The sequence below is a fragment of the Schistocerca gregaria genome, chromosome 8, assembly GCF_023897955.1.
Source record: "Schistocerca gregaria isolate iqSchGreg1 chromosome 8, iqSchGreg1.2, whole genome shotgun sequence".
Taxonomy (NCBI): domain Eukaryota; kingdom Metazoa; phylum Arthropoda; class Insecta; order Orthoptera; family Acrididae; genus Schistocerca; species Schistocerca gregaria.
The window spans coordinates 163,161,018-163,178,169 of record NC_064927.1 but is presented as its reverse complement, the minus strand read 5'-3'; the positions used below and the strand labels follow the sequence as shown (position 1 = coordinate 163,178,169).

At 39.8% G+C, this 17,152-nt stretch overlaps 1 protein-coding gene across 2 annotated transcripts in view; it reads right to left on the bottom strand.

Annotated features, from left to right (window-relative positions):
- LOC126285372 (histone-lysine N-methyltransferase SETD1B) overlaps positions 1–17,152 on the bottom strand; it is a 189,714-nt gene that overhangs the window by 117,585 nt on the left and 54,977 nt on the right. For both annotated transcript variants that reach the window (XM_049984697.1, XM_049984698.1), the window contains exon 4: positions 10,696–10,873. In XM_049984697.1, coding sequence (XP_049840654.1) covers positions 10,696–10,873 — 178 coding nt within the window. The remainder of the gene's footprint in view (positions 1–10,695; positions 10,874–17,152) is intronic.

Sequence of the window (17,152 nt, the reverse complement as noted above, 5' to 3'; positions counted from 1 at the left end):
TGATGGGTGGGAGGCAGGCACAGTGGGGAGTAGACGCATAAGGAAGACAGGTGCCCAGTAATTTTCCATGTTGTTGTTGTTGTTGTCTTCAGTCCTGAGACTGGTTTGATGCAGCTCTCCATGCTACTCTATCCTGTGCAAACTGCTTCATCTCCCAGTACCTACTGCAACCTACATCCTTCTGAATCTGCTTAGTGTACTCATCTCTCGGTCTCCCTCTACGATTTTTACCCTCCACGCTGCCCTCCAATGCTAAATTTGTGATCCCTTGATGCCTCAAAACATGTCCTACCAACCGATCCCTTCTTCTTGTCAAGTTGTGCCACAAACTTCTCTTCTCCCCAATCCTATTCAATACCTCATCATTAGTTACGTGATCTATCCACCTTATCTTCAGTATTCTTCTGTAGCACCACATTTCGAAAGCTTCTATTCTCTTCTTGTCCAAACTAGTTATCGTCCATGTTTCACTTCCATACATGGCTACACTCCAAACAAATACTTTCAGAAACGACTTCCTGATACATAAATCTATATTCGATGTTAACAAATTTCTCTTCTTCAGAAATGCTTTCCTTGCCATTGCCAGTCTACATTTTATATCCTCTCTACTTCGACCATCATCAGTTATTTTACTTCCTAAATAGCAAAACTCCTTTACTACTTTAAGTGTCTCATTTCCTAATCTAATTCCCTCAGCATCACCCGATTTAATTTGACTATATTCCATTATCCTCGTTTTGCTTTTGTTAATGTTCATCTTATATCCTCCTTTCAAGACACTGTCCATTCCGTTCAACTGCTCTTCCAAGTCCTTTGCCGTCTCTGACAGAATTACAATGTCATCGCCGAACCTCAAAGTTTTTACTTCATCTCCATGAATTTTAATACCTACTCCAAATTTTTCTTTTGTTTCCTTTACTGCTTGCTCAATATACAGATTGAATAACATCGGGGAGAGGCTACAACCCTGTCTCACTCCTTTCCCAACCACTGCTTCCCTTTCATGCCCCTCGACTCTTATTACTGCCATCTGGTTTCTGTACAAATTGTAAATAGCCTTTCGCTCCCTGTATTTTACCCCTGCCACCTTTAGAATTTGAAAAAGAGTATTCCAGTCAACATTGTCAAAAGCTTTCTCTAAGTCTACAAATGCTAGAAACGTAGGTTTGCCTTTTCTTAATCTTTCTTCTAAGATAAGTCGTAAGGTCAGTATTGCCTCACGTGTTCCAACATTTCGACGGAATCCAAACTGATCCTCCCCGAGGTCTGCATCTACCAGTTTTTCCATTCGTCTGTAAAGAATTCGCGTTAGTATTTTGCAGCCGTGGCTTATTAAACTGATAGTTCGGTAATTTTCACATCTGTCAGCACCTGCTTTCTTTGGGATTGGAATTATTATATTCTTCTTGAAGTCTGAGGGTATTTCGCCTGTCTCATACATCTTGCTCGCCAGCTGGTAGAGTTTTGTCATGACTGGCTCTCCCAAGGCCGTCAGTAGTTCTAATGGAATGTTGTCTACTCCGGGGGCCTTGTTTCGACTCAGGTCTTTCAGTGCTCTGTCAAACTCTTCACGCAGTATCGTATCTCCCATTTCGTCTTCATCTACATCCTCTTCTATTTCCATAATATTGTCCTCAAGTACATCGCCCTTGTATAAACCTTCTATATACTCCTTCCACCTTTCTGCCTTCCCTTCTTTGCTTAGAACTGGGCTGCCATCTGAGCTCTTGATATTCATACACGTGGTTCTCTTCTCTCCAAAGGTCTCTTTAATTTTCCTGTAGGCAGTATCTATCTTACCCCTAGTGAGATAAGCTTCTACATCCTTACATTTGTCCTCTAGCCATCCCTGTTTAGCCATTTTGCACTTCCTTTCGATCTCATTTTTGAGACGTTTGTATTCCTTTTTGCCTGCTTCTTTTACTGCATTTTTATATTTTCTCCTTTCATCAATTAAATTCAATATTTCTTCTGTTACCCAAGGATTTCTAGCAGCCCTCGTCTTTGTACCTACTTTATCCTCTGCTGCCTTCACTACTACATCCCTCAGAGCTACCCATTCTTCTTCTACTGTATTTCTTTCCCCTATTCCTGTCAATTGTTCCCTTATGCTCTCTCTGAAACTCTGTACAACCTCTGGTTCTTTCAGTTTATCCAGGTCCCATCTCCTTAATTTCCCACATTTTTGCAGTTTCTTCAGTTTTAATCTACAGGTCATAACCAATAGATTGTGGTCAGAGTCCACATCTGCCCCTGGAAATGTCTTACAACTTAAAACCTGGTTCCTAAATCTCTGTCTTACCATTCTATAATCTATCTGATACCTTTTAGTATCTCCAGGGTTCTTCCACGTATACAACCTTCTTTCATGATTCTTAAACCAAGTGTTAGCTATGATTAAGTTGTGCTCTGTGCAAAATTCTACTAGGCGGCTTCCTCTTTCATTTCTTAGCCCCAATCCATATTCACCTACTATGTTTCCTTCTCTCCCTTTTCCTACACTCGAATTCCAGTCACCCATTACTATTAAATTTTCGTCTCCCTTCACTATCTGAAGAATTTCTTTTATTTCATCGTACATTTCTTCAATTTCTTCATCATCTGCAGAGCTAGTTGGCATATAAACTTGTACTACTGTAGTAGGTGTGGGCTTCGTATCTATCTTGGCCACAATAATGCGTTCACTATGCTGTTTGTAGTAGCTTACCCGCATTCCTATTTTCCTATTCATTATTAAACCTACTCCTGCATTACCCCTATTTGATTTTGTGTTTATAACCCTGTAGTCACCTGACCAGAAGTCTTGTTCCTCCTGCCACCGAACTTTACTAATTCCCACTATATCTAACTTTAACCTATCCATTTCCCTTTTTAAATTTTCTAACCTACCTGCCCGATTAAGGGATCTGACATTCCACGTTCCGATCCGTAGAACGCCAGTTTTCTTTCTCCTGATGACGACATCCTTTTGATAAGTCCCCGCCCGGAGATCCGAATGGGGGACTGTTTTACCTCCGGAATATTTTACCCAAGAGGATGCCATCATCATTTAATCATACAGTAAAGCTGCATGTCCTCGGGAAAAATTACGGCTGTAGTTTCCCCTTGCTTTCAGCCGTTCGCAGTACCAGCACAGCAAGGCCGTTTTGGTTAATGTTGCCAAGGCCAGATCAGTCAATCATCCAGACTGTTGCCCCTGCAACTACTGAAAAGGCTGCTGCCCCTCTTCAGGAACCACACATTTGTCTGGCCTCTCAACAGATACCCCTCCGTTGTGGTTGCACCTACGGTACATTTTCCATGACGTGCGTTAACACGAGATGAAATACAGATGAGTCACTAATAACAATAACAGATAAAATTCATATGGACAGACTTCACGTAAATTTCTGTACACTGTTCCACACACAGATAGAGGGGAAAATTGAGTCTTCATCGTCCTATACGGTAACTGTAGAGTTCTTACGCACTAAGAGTACAGCTCACTTTTCAGTTAACAGACTGGCTATATCTCTCCTACATTCTCTTTCCTGTGCACTTCTCTTACATGAGTATCTGCACTGAGATTGTGTTTATACAGCGAAGTTATTTTCAGATAATTAAGTGAGTAATTTTTACAATTGTTAAGTGAGCTATTAGGTCGAAAGCTCAACAGCTAGAGTGGTCATCTGTCTACCAAAGTGAAGATCCTGTCCTAAGCCATTGCTTATAGGAACATATTTCACATAAAAGCTCACTTCACAACACGTAAAAACTTCACAAACTGACAGTAACCCCTATATCAGTGATCGTCAAAACATTGCTCACGAGATACTAGTAGCTCGAGGGACATGTTTGGTAGCTTTTGTTAGCGCTCAGACTGGCTAACCTGAATTGCCCCATTGTGCTCATGCTTATGACAACTGCTTACCTCTTCCACACAACTGCTACTGTCAACCAAGAATACTACATTGTTGGCCTCATAGTTGATTGTATATGTGTGAGATGATGCATGTTATGTTTTCATGTATGGCATTTGCTAACACACTGATATTAAGCTAGTTTAATTGGATAAATAAAAAAATCTACTCACCAAGTGGTGGCAGAACACACACATAAAAGATAGCTGAAATTGGCAAGCTTTCGGGGCCAGTGGCTCCTTCGTCTGGCAGAAAGGAGGGCTGAAGGGAAAGGAAGAAGGGTGAAGGAAAAGGACTGGAGAGGTCTATAAAAAGGGGTAGATTTTGGGACAGTCACTCAGAACTGCAGGTCAGGGGAGACTTACACCACGGGATAAGAAGGAAAGACTGATTGTTGGGGACTGCATTGGACAAGATTTGAAAACCTGAGAGCTTAACAGTGAAAGACAGGGTAATATGCAGACAGAGATGGTGTTTAAACATCATACACGAGTTAATAAGAGTGAGAAGCTAAGTGCATTGTATGTAACAGAGGTGGGAGGGCAGCAGTGAAACATAGACAGGTAAGACAATGAAAAGACATAGGAAACTAAAAAGGAGTGAAGCAAAGAGTAGCTACTGTGAACCAATGCTGAGACAGAAAAAATTAACGTAAATTAAGGCCAGGTGGGTGGCGAGAACCAAGGACACGTTTTAGTGCTAGTTCCCACCTGCGGAGTTCTGAGAAACTGGTGCCTGGGGGATGAATCCAGGAGGCACACTTAGTGAAACAGATGCCAAGGTCACGATCGTCATGTTACAGAGACGCTCTGCAAACAGGATATTGCGAGTTGCCAGTATACACCACTGCCTATGCCCATTCATCCTAACCGATAATTTGGTGGTAGTCATACCGATGTAAGCCAAACAGCGTTTACATAACAGCTGGCATATGACGTGTGTTGTTTCACAGGTGGCTCTCTCCTTGATAGTATATATTTTGCCAGTTAAAGGGCTGCTATAGGTGGCAGTAGGAGGATGCATAGTCCAAGTCTTGCAGTGGGGACAGTCAGAGGGGAAGGAGCCGTAGGGTAGGGAGATGAGTGCAGAAGAACAAAGGGTTCGACAAGAGTACTGCAGTGATTGGGAGGGTGACTGCCTACTATTCTAGGTGTGGTGGGAAAAATTTCAGACGGAATGAATCTCATTTCGGGCATGATTTCAGGGAGTCATGGCCTTGTCAAAGTAGCCGATTAACACATTCAAGACCAGGATAATAGTGAGTCAACAGTGGTGTGCTCTGAAGCTGTTTTTTGGAGGGATCAGCAGTAACAGGATTGGATGTGATGACCTGCGAAATCTGCTTTTTAACTAGGCTGGTGGGGTAATTATGTGCAGTGAAGGTTAAGGTGGGAAGGGTGGTGTATTGCTATAAAGAGTCTGCAACCAAACAAATACATTTCCCTCGGATGCCAAGGCTGTATGGGAGGGAACTTTTGACATGGAAAGGATGGAATCTGTCAAAATGGTGTGTGTGTGTGTGTGTGTGTGTGTGTGTGTGTGTGTGTGTGTGTGTGTGTGTGTGCGCGCGCGCGCGCGCAGCGCGCGCGCTCGAGTATATACCTATCCTTTTTTCCCGCCTAAGGTAAGTCTTTCCGCTCCAGGGATTGGAATGACTCCTTACCCTCTCCCTTAAAACCCACATCCTTTCATCTTTCCTTTTCCTTCCCTCTTTCCTGACGAAGCAGCTGCCGGTTGCGGAAGCTCGAAATTCTGTGTGTGTGTTTGTGTATTTTATTCATTGTGCCTATCTACCACCGCTTTCCCGCTTGGTAAGTCTTGGAATCTTTGTTTTTAAAATGTGAGTACTGTTGTTTGTTGGTAGGTTTAATGCGGATGGAAGCATGTAGCTAGCCTTCGGTAAGGATGGGACAAACATCAAGGAAAGTGGCATGGGATTCAGAAATGGACCATGTGAAATTTAATTGGGAGAAGATATTCAGAGATTCAACAAATTTTAGCAGGTCAGCCTCATCCTTGGTCCATATAGTAAATATGCCATCAATGAATCTAAACCAAACCAGGGGATCCCAGAGAAACGCACTCCAAGTGACACATGAAAAGGAAGGAGTCATCCTGGTTCCCATGGCCGCACCCCTGATCTGTTTGTATGACTACTCCCTTAAAGGTGAAGTAGTTGTTGGTAAGTAAAAAGTTGATTAAGATGACTAGGAAGGATGTCATAGGTTTGGGATCAGGTGGGCACTGACTGAGGAAATGTTCAGCAGCAGACAGACCATGTACATGGGGGATATTGGTATAGAGGGAGGTGGCATCAATGGTAACAAGCGTCCTTGTACTATGGGTTTCAGGTGTTGATAAACGAAGGCAGATATACATTTAGTGGGTGCTTTGAAGCCAGCAACAATAGGATGGCCAGGATGATTAGGTTTATGGATCTTAGGAAGAAAGTAAAAGGTGGTGGTGTGTGGTTTGGATGGGGTGAGAAGTTCCATGGACTGAGGCATTAGTCCTTGTGAGGGACCTGAGGTTTTATGGAGGGACTGCAGGTCAGTTTGAATCTCAGAGATGGGATCTTTATGGCAGTAGCTGTATGTAGAGGTGTGAGACATCTGGCATAGACCTTCACTAACATATTCCTTTCGGTCAAGTGCTACAGAGGCAGATCCTTTGTCTGCTGGGAGGATAATATGGAGTTATCAGCTTTAAACGATTATAGAGCCCGGGGTTCTGCAGAGGACAGGTTAGGGGCATGTTGGGGGGATCTGAGAAAGGGTTGCAAAGCAATGCTGGATGTCAGGGACTCTTGGAAAGCTTTTAAGGGACACTTTAGTGATAATGGTGGCAGATCAAGTTGAGAGCATGGTCTGAACTGTTCAAGGCAGGGTTCAATGTCAAGTTGCTATTGGAAAGGTTTTGGGATGTTGTTTCAAAGTGATATTTCCAACAGATATTACACGTGAAGGAAAGTAGGTCCTTCACCAAAGCAGCATGATCAAATGCAGGTTTAGGGTGAAAGTGAGATGCTTTGATAGTACAGATAATTCAGCAGGAGAGAGTGCTTTAGATGAGAGGTTAAGGACACTTAACTGTTGTAACTGGTTCTTGTGATTATGGGTTATTCTTGATCTGGGATGCAATGGTGAAGACTATTGGATGTTAAGGAGGTTGGCCAAGCTCTGTCTGTAGGAGAGGAATAATGGTTCATGGTGTGGCTCTTTAGGGAGCTGCAGAGGGACAGGAAGGGAAATGGCACTGTTCAGGTAGTTTGCTTTTGCAGGTGAAGTCTGGCATGTTGTTGCAGTTTGAAGTTGGCTTAGTGGATGATGCCATTCAAGGAAACACGAGGGGCAGATAACTGCAGGATTTTGTAGGAGAGAAGTCTGGTAGAGTGGAAATTGGCTGATGAAGCATACAGGTCACAGATTAGCTGGGTAAGAGTAAGAGATTGCTGTATTTGAAACTGTAAAAAGAGCCTGGTGTAGATTAGGATTACATCCAGAAACGGGGACTTTCAATATTAGACATTTTGGAGTAACTCCAAGGGACAAGAAGGTTACAAGAAACAGAATGTGGGAACTTAGTTTTGATAGTGCAAAAGCATGTTTTCAAAAAGAACGGATGTAATACGAGATGGAATTCATCATGGCAATAGAGGACAGTTTGGAGAGTTAGAAATCGTGGGAGTGGCACAAAAAACAATAAATAAGCCGAAGATGGAAAAAATAGAAAAACAGAAGAAAATCAAGGAAAAAAATAAGAAAAATTCTGAAAAATCAAAACAATTGTATGAAAATCATTAACAAGAAGTAATGAGTGGGTGATCTACATGATATGAAAAAAATGATTAGAAAATAAAATGCAAAAATCAACTGGAAAAGTCATGAAATCAGAAAAAATTTTAAAAACTGGGTAAATAGAAAGTGATAGTCATAGGAGAAAATGTAAACTACTTAGTATGGAGATTAAAATTAGGCAAAAAATGGCAACAAAGGTTTATCAGAGTGTTTTGCTGAAAAATGAATCTACAAAATTGTGAAAGAATTATGTATAAACAAGATAAGTGGATGGTGGAAAAGAAAATAGCTGTCAAATTTGTGAATAAATTAGCGAAAGGCAATTGGGAGGAGGCCACACAGATAATGAACCATAAGCTGTTACAGGCAAATTAGAAAATAACAGAATTGTTACATACAAATAAAAATGGACCCATCTACAAGCTTGGAAATCAATACTAAGAAAGATGTAAGGGTAAAGTGTTGATTAATCTTGGTGAAGAAAAAAGAACAGATCAGCACGTACGGTAGAAAACAGATAACAGTTTGAACAGGACAAATGATAACAAAGACTGACAAGAGGGTTACGTAAGAAGGAATGATGGCCACATGGGTTAACATCACAATGAAAACAATCAATTATTGACAAAATTATATTGGATAGATAAACAATCTACTCACCAAGTAGTGGCAGAACAAACTCATAAAAGACAGTTGTGATTGGTAAGCTTTCGGAGCAAGTGGCTCCTTTTTCAGGCAGAAGGGTTGAAGGGGAAGTAAGAGGAGGGATGAAGGAAAAGGACTGGAGACGTCTAGGAGAAGGGGTAGATTTCAGGAAAGTCAACCAGAGCCACGAGTCAGGGGAGACTCACCACACAGCGTGAGAAGGAAAGACTGATTGTTGAGAACTGCTCCTCCGATGCGGGAGGGGATCTCAGCCGATGTGAATACAAACATTTTGCATGTTTCAGACAAATCCTCGACAAGCAAGACACTTTTAAGCCTTCTTATAACTGCATACAATATGTTGAAATTGTTTCAGATTTGAGAAGCCAACTCAACAAACCATTCCAAGATATAAAAAGCATTTCAGCTATTGCACAGTTTATAAAATAGGCTTTTGTAGACGCTGATGCTGAAAAGTTCTTTACTCATCTCATGGAGTATTTCCATTTTCAAGAAGACAATGCTGCAATGAAGCTGGAACTGAAGTTGGTAAGGCTGACAAAAGAATCTATTCTTACATTTGTAATTTATTACTATCTGCACTTCAATTTTTTTAATATACAACTGAATTTCAATTTCTTTTTATTATATACAGTTTGACTAAAAATCATTTCATATTTATTAGAAATATAAGTTTAAAGGCAATATACAAATGTAATATTTTTTAAAGAAGTTTTTATTTCTGTCTTATATATACTCACAACAGGACTTAAAAATGGTATGGTAGCTCAGAAGCTTCATAAGTTTGGTGACCACTGTCCTATACAAACACAAACTCAGTAAAGTTATTTTGTCTACTCACATAAGAGATTTGTACATGAAATACTGGTTATGTATAGTCTGTATGTAAACTGCAAAAGGGAGCAGCACTCGTAGGGGAAAGTGTCTCTTCCAGAAGAAGGGTACAGCTGCCATACAAGATGACTAAAAATCAATTTCACTCTCTATCAGTGTAGAACAGTATACTGAGATTGCCACAGAATTTGCCCATATTGTTTCTTGCGTTAGTATTGTTAGTGATACATATCTGTATTCCACACAGTTTTAAACCACTTTGCGGAAAAGCAACACACACGGGCATGTCTGCGCACTGTGTTGCTAGTGATTCATAATGCATGCTGTGAAATGTTCAGTATAACTATGTTAAGCACTCTGTAGTTGCTTCTTTTAACAGAATGAGCAAAGAGAGATGGACCTCACCTGACTTCAGTTTGCAGACCTACATATAAGGGAAGTGCTTGACCACCACATTCTGAATGCCTACCTTCCCCCACATGACTACTGTCTACTACGCCTGTTTCCACAAAAATAGGCAGACTATCAAGAAGAAATAAGATTAAAGCAATCTTTCGTCCTCCTTCCAAATTCTTGGCACTGAACAAGGCAGGTATTCACAGGATTCCATGCGAACACACCACATCATATGTAGGGCACACGACACATACGAGTACACTGTACAGGATTGCATTGTGGAACATCAGCAGCATGGACACCTCTTCCAAGAAAGTGAGCTATCACCAAACACTGTATTATTATGGTCATTTGATAGAATACAATGAAACAAAAATTACTGCCCATACATCAAACTTTCGGAGTTCCATTATTAACGAATCAGTGGATATATGACTGTCTCAGCCTCTTCTCAATTGAGGTAGTGGATTTCAGTTAAATTCCACATGAAATCCTGTGAAAGAAAAACTTCATGCTCTTGATAGTTAGCATCATTCTGTAATTTTACCATGTGAAGATGACTGATTCAATTTCAGTGAGGAAAGCTTTCAACATGGAGGGCACATAGCATATACACTCACACAGCGCATGTGCTATGACAACTGTGTACATGTGCTGGCAGAGTCTGCATTTTCATCTGTATTCATGTGAAAATCATAAGAAGACTCTGCACTGCAATACCATGGCAGCAAGTTGCAGAAATCCAACAGTTTGCCAAAAGAACCTGTACACTATGAAAGTTTCAAATTTGATATCATTCACTTACCATTGTTTCCATCCACACCTCATTTTTTACTTCTGACCATACAAACTAATATTTAAGTGGGTGATTTTCATTGGTCACTTTGCACTTAAGTTACAGCTGCTCTTTAAGAATGCATAATATTATTCTAACACTCCCCCGTGCCAGAGAGAGAGAGAGAGAGAGAGAGAGAGAGAGAGAGAGAGAGAGAGAGGCAGGCCATTGTCACTCGACATATGACACAACACTAAACACATGTAAATAATTTGTGAGTACATCTAAAAACAGTTTTGTTCAAAGTAGCATATTTTGAACTTACCAAATGCATCAAGGAACACCCTAAGAACTTTTCCCATCACTGAAGTGTTGTTCAGCTTCTCTACACAACTCTTTGCTGACTTAACAGACTCAAACACGACACGTGCTAAACCAAGGTGTTTGTTCGTGACAGGGTGGTAGTAGATGAACAATTCTTCCACAACGCCAAATTTCTGCACCTGCATTAAACACAATGAAAGAAGGCATGTTGATGCAATCATACAAAACAAATATAAATAAAAAAATGTTTCTCCCTGAAGAAATGAAGTAATCAATTTGCAAGTAGATATAAGGGCAGTTGAAACATTTATGTCCTATTTTAGAGGTCCTTCTTCCATTTTTAACATTATTCGAAATAGACTTTTCTCGTACTTTATTTATGGTTGGAGGCAGGGGATACAGGTAATAGAGAGATCAAGTTCCCTACCACACTGACAATATGGCAGGGGAAATAGTAATGGATGTGTAGCCTGCACCTTGTTTACACACAGCTGCCAATAAGTACAATGTTACCAAAGTTTTTAACTTTATACACACAAAATTTAAACTCTCCTATGGTGAAATAAAAGCTGATTTAGCTTAAAAATGAAAGTCAATTTACAATGAGCTAGAATGTATACATCTGCAATCATACACTCTGATATTCAACAATGAGGTTGTGGCTGATATTATGCTGTCTTTTTATTTGGCCCCAGGGATATGTGGCACCAATGCAGATACACTATTTCCCACAGACTTCATCAATTCATGGCTAGACGGGCGGCAGAGGAAAAAGTGCACAGACTGAACAAGCACTATTTGTAACATCTGCCATGTTTTCCAATGCTACAATTATTTACGAAGAGATATAAGAATCATCCTATTACTAAAGCAACTGCATATCATGTGTTTATATTCCCATTGTGTCAACTGAATACATATTTTAAGACAAAGTCTGGGAACCAAGACAGCATTTATTATAACCAAATCCAAGAGAAAATAGTTCCTGAAACTGGTTATTTTTTTAACTGGAGGGTCAACAAACCTTTAATTTTGAAATACAGGAACTTAGTACCTGTGTGGTGTGTCTTCTGGTAAAAAGAATAGCACAATATAAATACTTCCAAAACGCATGCCCAAGACAACAGAAGCATATGAATGCAGCAATTTTTAGTAGCTTTTTCTATCATGAAACCTGCAGAAAGGATGTGTTTATGCTACCCACCTCACTGCTCACTGACATGACCTTACCAGCTCATTTAAACTGCACCATCACTGCTTTCCCCACAACTTGCTATGATCCTTGCGACAGAATGATATCAAGCTAGATTGTGTTTCGCACTGCGACACCGCCACATGTCCTGAAACTTTATCTGTGATTGGATGCTTCAAGGCCACTCCAGCAATGGCATGTTTCACTCTACTCCCTATGTCAACAACCGCATGGTAATTACTCACAGTGAGCAGCAAGGCTACAGCATAAATATACCTCGAGGAAGACTTGTTCTTTGCCCTTTCCATCTTTTTCATTTTACATAAGGGTTAAATATCTTTGCATTATGAGGATATTATATATGTTCAAAAGCTGTTGTCCAGATATATCGAGAATGTTTCTCACTTGCTATTAAAATTCAAAATATAGTTGGCACACAGCTTACAGCCAATTAACAACACACAACTATTCACACACTACACACCAATGTGTCTGACAACTGGCACTTCCTAAAGTGAATAAAAAAGCACATCACTAAATGCACATTTTTTTCTTAACTGTCCCTGACTGAAAAGTTGTGCAGACTGACTCCAGCGTGCAGACATTACACTTAATTGTAAGTAATTTCAGTATCTATAACTAGTCTTTATTGTGCTTGGATCTATAACTAGTATTTATTGTGCTTCAGAAATCATTCCTTTAAAAGAGGAAAATTGTCAACCAGTTGTTCAGCGTTTACTGGCAGTGGATCCCATAGCTCTGTCGATTATATGATGGACAATTTGAAGTGAAATTATCCCTTATTTTATTTTCACATTATGTTGCATGGCAGAGGGTACCTGGTACCCACTACTACTCATTTCCTTTCCTGTTCTTCCCACAAACAGAGTGAGGGAAGTCTATATGCTTCCAAACGAGCTCCAAATTCTCTTATCTTCGTGGCCCTTAAGCAAAATGTACACTAATGGCAGTAAAAACGTTCTGCAGTCAGCTTTATATGATGGTTCCATAAACTTTCTAAATTGTGTTTCCCAACAAGAACGCCGCCTTCCCTCCAGGGTTTCCCATTTCAGTCCACTAAGCATCTCCATAATACTTGCATGTTGATCGAACCTACCAGTAACAAATCAAGTGATTCACCTCTAAATTTCCTCAATGACTTTCTTTAATCTGATCTGATGGGGATCCCAAATGTAATGTAATTCTGAATATTGTGTTCAGCTGCATTGTTTTCTTCTGCTAATCAATAGAAATTCACAAAATAACACTACAACAGCAAACAGGTCAGTGCAAAAGAAAAGGCTTGAGGTCAATATTGGTCAGGTTATTATAAAGGATGGAGACCAATATTGGTAGGAACTGAGAACAGCAGATATATAAAAATGTGCAATTCTCATCATGTGTACAGCTTTGCCATAATGCCCCTTGCTTCCTTCATCTTACTTTCTGAAGACTGTAATTAATTTGAGTTACTGTTTTAATACTGCTCATAATTTTGGCCACTTAAATCATTCTTAGGAAATATGTCCTAAGGCTATTAGCACCACAGTATTTGCTGATTGTCCTGTGGTGTATAATAAGGGGTCGAAGCTGAGTAACTGCAGGAAGATACAAGACAATTTAGACAAAATTTCTTCATGGTGTGATGAATGGCAGCTAGCACTAAATGTGGAAAAATGTAAGTAGATGAGGACGAGATGATGATGATGATTGGTTTGTGGGGCGCTCAACTCTGTGGTTATCAGCACCCATACAAACTCCCAATTTTGATGAAGTCCAAATTTTACGGAGTCCAATCTAATGATGATGATGATGATGATGATGATGAAATGGTGAGGACAACACAAACATCCACTCCTCCGACAGAGAAAAATCCTCAACCCAGCCTGGAATCGAACCCGGGACCCTGTGATCCAGAGGAATACCATGAGCTGCGGACAATGATGAGGATGAGTAGGAAGAACAAACTGTAATGTTCAGATAGTGTAGTACTAGTGTCCTGCTTGACATAGTCAAGTTATTTAAATATCTAGGCATAACACTGCAAAGTGGTACGAAATAGAACGAGCATGTGAGAACAGTGGTAGGGACGGTGAATGGTCGACTTCCGTTTACTGGGAAAATTTCAAGAAAGAGTGTTTCACCTGTAAAGGAAACTGCATATAGGACACTGGTACTGCTTAAGTGTTTGGGATCTGTACCAGGTTGGATTGAAGGAAGACATCGAGCAGTTCAGAGGTGGGCTGCTAGATTTGTTACTGTAGGTTTGAACAACATGTTATGGAGATGCTTAGGGAACTCTAATGGGAATTCCTGGAGGCAGGGGGCATTCTTTTCGAGAAACAATATTGAGAAAATTTAGAGACCTAGCATTTGAAGCTGACTGCGGAACGGTTCTACCACCGCCAACATACGTTGTGCCTAAGGACCATAAAAGATAAGATATAAGAAATTTGGGCTCATATGGAGGCATACCGACAGTTGTTTTTCCCTAGTTCTATTTGCAAGCAGATCAGGAAGGGAAAAGACTACTAGTAGTACAGAGTACCCTTTGCCATGCACCGTACCGTGGCTTGCAGAGTATCCATGTAAATGTAGATGTAAATTGTGCTGTTTTGTGAAATATAAGTAAGTGTTACATGCATACATGATATTTCAGTTTATTAAATAATTGCTTTAATTACCAAATGTAACTTAACAAGAAAAAATTCTGCTTAATAATTTTCTTTTCATCTACCAAACATTCAAAAATTTGGGATTGGCTAATAGCACAGAAATTAGGAGAATAGTAATCTAGCCAGAAAATAACACCAATAATAACAATAACAGTAATAATATCAGATCTGACATACTTTTTAGCCTCTGTGGAATCCCTACTTTGTCCCTTTTCTCCATATTTTTTATTCTATGAAAAACATACAATGGCAGTAGAACATACCGCAGCCCCACTAACTGAACCATACATTCTTTTCAGTATGTAAGTCTGTCAAAGCCAATAACAATATCTTTATCTGGCTGAATGGGCAGTTATCCACGCTAGACTATCCTGTGCCAGTTTCTTTGTCTCTGCACAATTACTGCAACCAACATCTATTTGCACTAGTTAACTGCGTTCAAACCATGATCTCCCTCTACTAAGCCCACCTCCCCGACTCCCGAAACCCCCCCCCCCCCCCCTCCATCCATATTCTCTCTTTCCTCCATTGTCACACTGACTCTTCCCTAATGCTTCAGAATGTGTCCTGTCAACCAAAGCCTTCTTTTAGTGTGCCCCACAACTCAATTTAATTCAGTATCTCCTCTTTAGCTATTTCATCTTCTACATTCCTGTGAAGCGTCCCATTTCAAAAGCTTTTTGTCTGAACAGTTACCATCCATGATTCACTTCCATACAAGGCTACACTCCAGACAAATACCTTCACAAAAGATTTCTGAACATTTACATTTATATTCAGTGTGTATAAATTTCTGTTTTCCAGTAATGCTTTTCTTGCTATTGCCACATTGCATATTATATATCCTTTTTATTTCAGCAATCATTATTTATTTTGCTGCCCAAATATTGAAACCCATCTGCTACTTTTAGTGTATCATTTATACCTCAGCATTGCCCAATTTTATTTGACTACAATTACCATTGTTCTATTTTTGTCACTGTTCCTCTAGTAAAGCCCGACATATTTCACATTGTTTGTCACTACATGTGCTTTGTTGTGGTCCACAATATTTGTTGTTCTTACTGAGATACACTGATGCTATGGTGTTAATCTTTGGCGCACTAGTGCAGTTGTCACAAAACCAGCTAAGTTTTAATTTATATAATTTTGGTAGCAGTGTCACTGTGGAAAACAAAGAGAGGATTGATTATACCAAATTTCAATGTATATCTATGTGAATATACGTGCACAAAATCAAACACTGGAAAATCCTTAGACAGTAGCAATCTATTCATTTCACATTGTAGAATAAGTGTATATTTTCTTAGACTTTTATAAGTTACAAGTGTTCTACATAACATATTTCACAGTAAATAGTTGGTTGTGAATTAATTACTGTAGCGCATATTATACCGATCACGGGCGTTCATACTCTCTCCATTTATTGTATATTTTTGCTATCTGACTTTGTTATGTGAATTTTAGTGACCATGAATCGAAGGAAAAACAGCTCAAATAGTTTCAGGAAATCAGTCTCTTATATCAGGTTTTTCTGTTATCATAACAGAAATGTCTGTGTTAGGCAGTAATGACTTCAGTTCTTAAAGGAAACTCATAATACATGTGTAAAAATAGATCTAGAAAATTAAGAGAGAATAATCAAACTTAGTTTAAAGTTATTTGTTTACTGTTCTCTACAACACTGCACTCATCATAATGCAGGCTCACTATGAATGCTTTCCTCAGGAATGGGACGAGTTATTTGCTGTTCGAAAACAGCTGCAAATCTTCCTAACTATCATTACACAACTGGAAGCTGGTATGAATGAGTGCACTGGGAGGGCTATCGAAACACAAGTACTGCAGGTACCAAAAGTACCTCGTGTAATATCCCCTCTCATATATACTCTCCTTAACAGGAATTACATTATCTACTACCACTCGACAATTTGACTGTGAGTAGAACATCAGTGGCAGGTATAGAGGTCCTGTAGAGGGGAAACAGCGACAAAGGAGAACTCAAGGTTACACCCAATCTTCCAGTCAAAGATTTCATAACTGAATCTGAGACAATGATACTCATTTCACCTGTCAGGAAACATGCTTTCTTCCACGTCAAAGAGAGGCAAACACAAAAGGCAAGGGGTCTATTAATCGTCAGCTATTCAAACATAAGGTAAATAATAGTATCCCTTATAGAAGTGGCAGCAAGTAATACGAAGGATCACCATGTCCACTCAATGTGTGTATCAGGAGGCCTCATTCAGCAGGTTGAAGTGGCTGTTCCAGCACCCACTGACAGAACATGTTGCAGTCGGCTAAAGAATGTGGTGCACACTGGAACAAATGATGCCTGTCATCTGGGCTTCAAGATCATACTTGACTCATTTCAGTGACTAGCAGAAAAGATTGAAAAGATCAATCTTGATAATGCAATTCAAACACAGCTCATAGCTTACAGCAATAACCCCAGAACTAGTCATCTAGTTCAGAGTCAAGAGGAAGCCTGAACCAAAGACTTTGAAGATTCAGTGACAAGCTAGGCTGTGATTTTCTAGTCTTGCACCACAGGGTGGAGAATTGTAGGGTTCTCTGAATGGATCAAATAT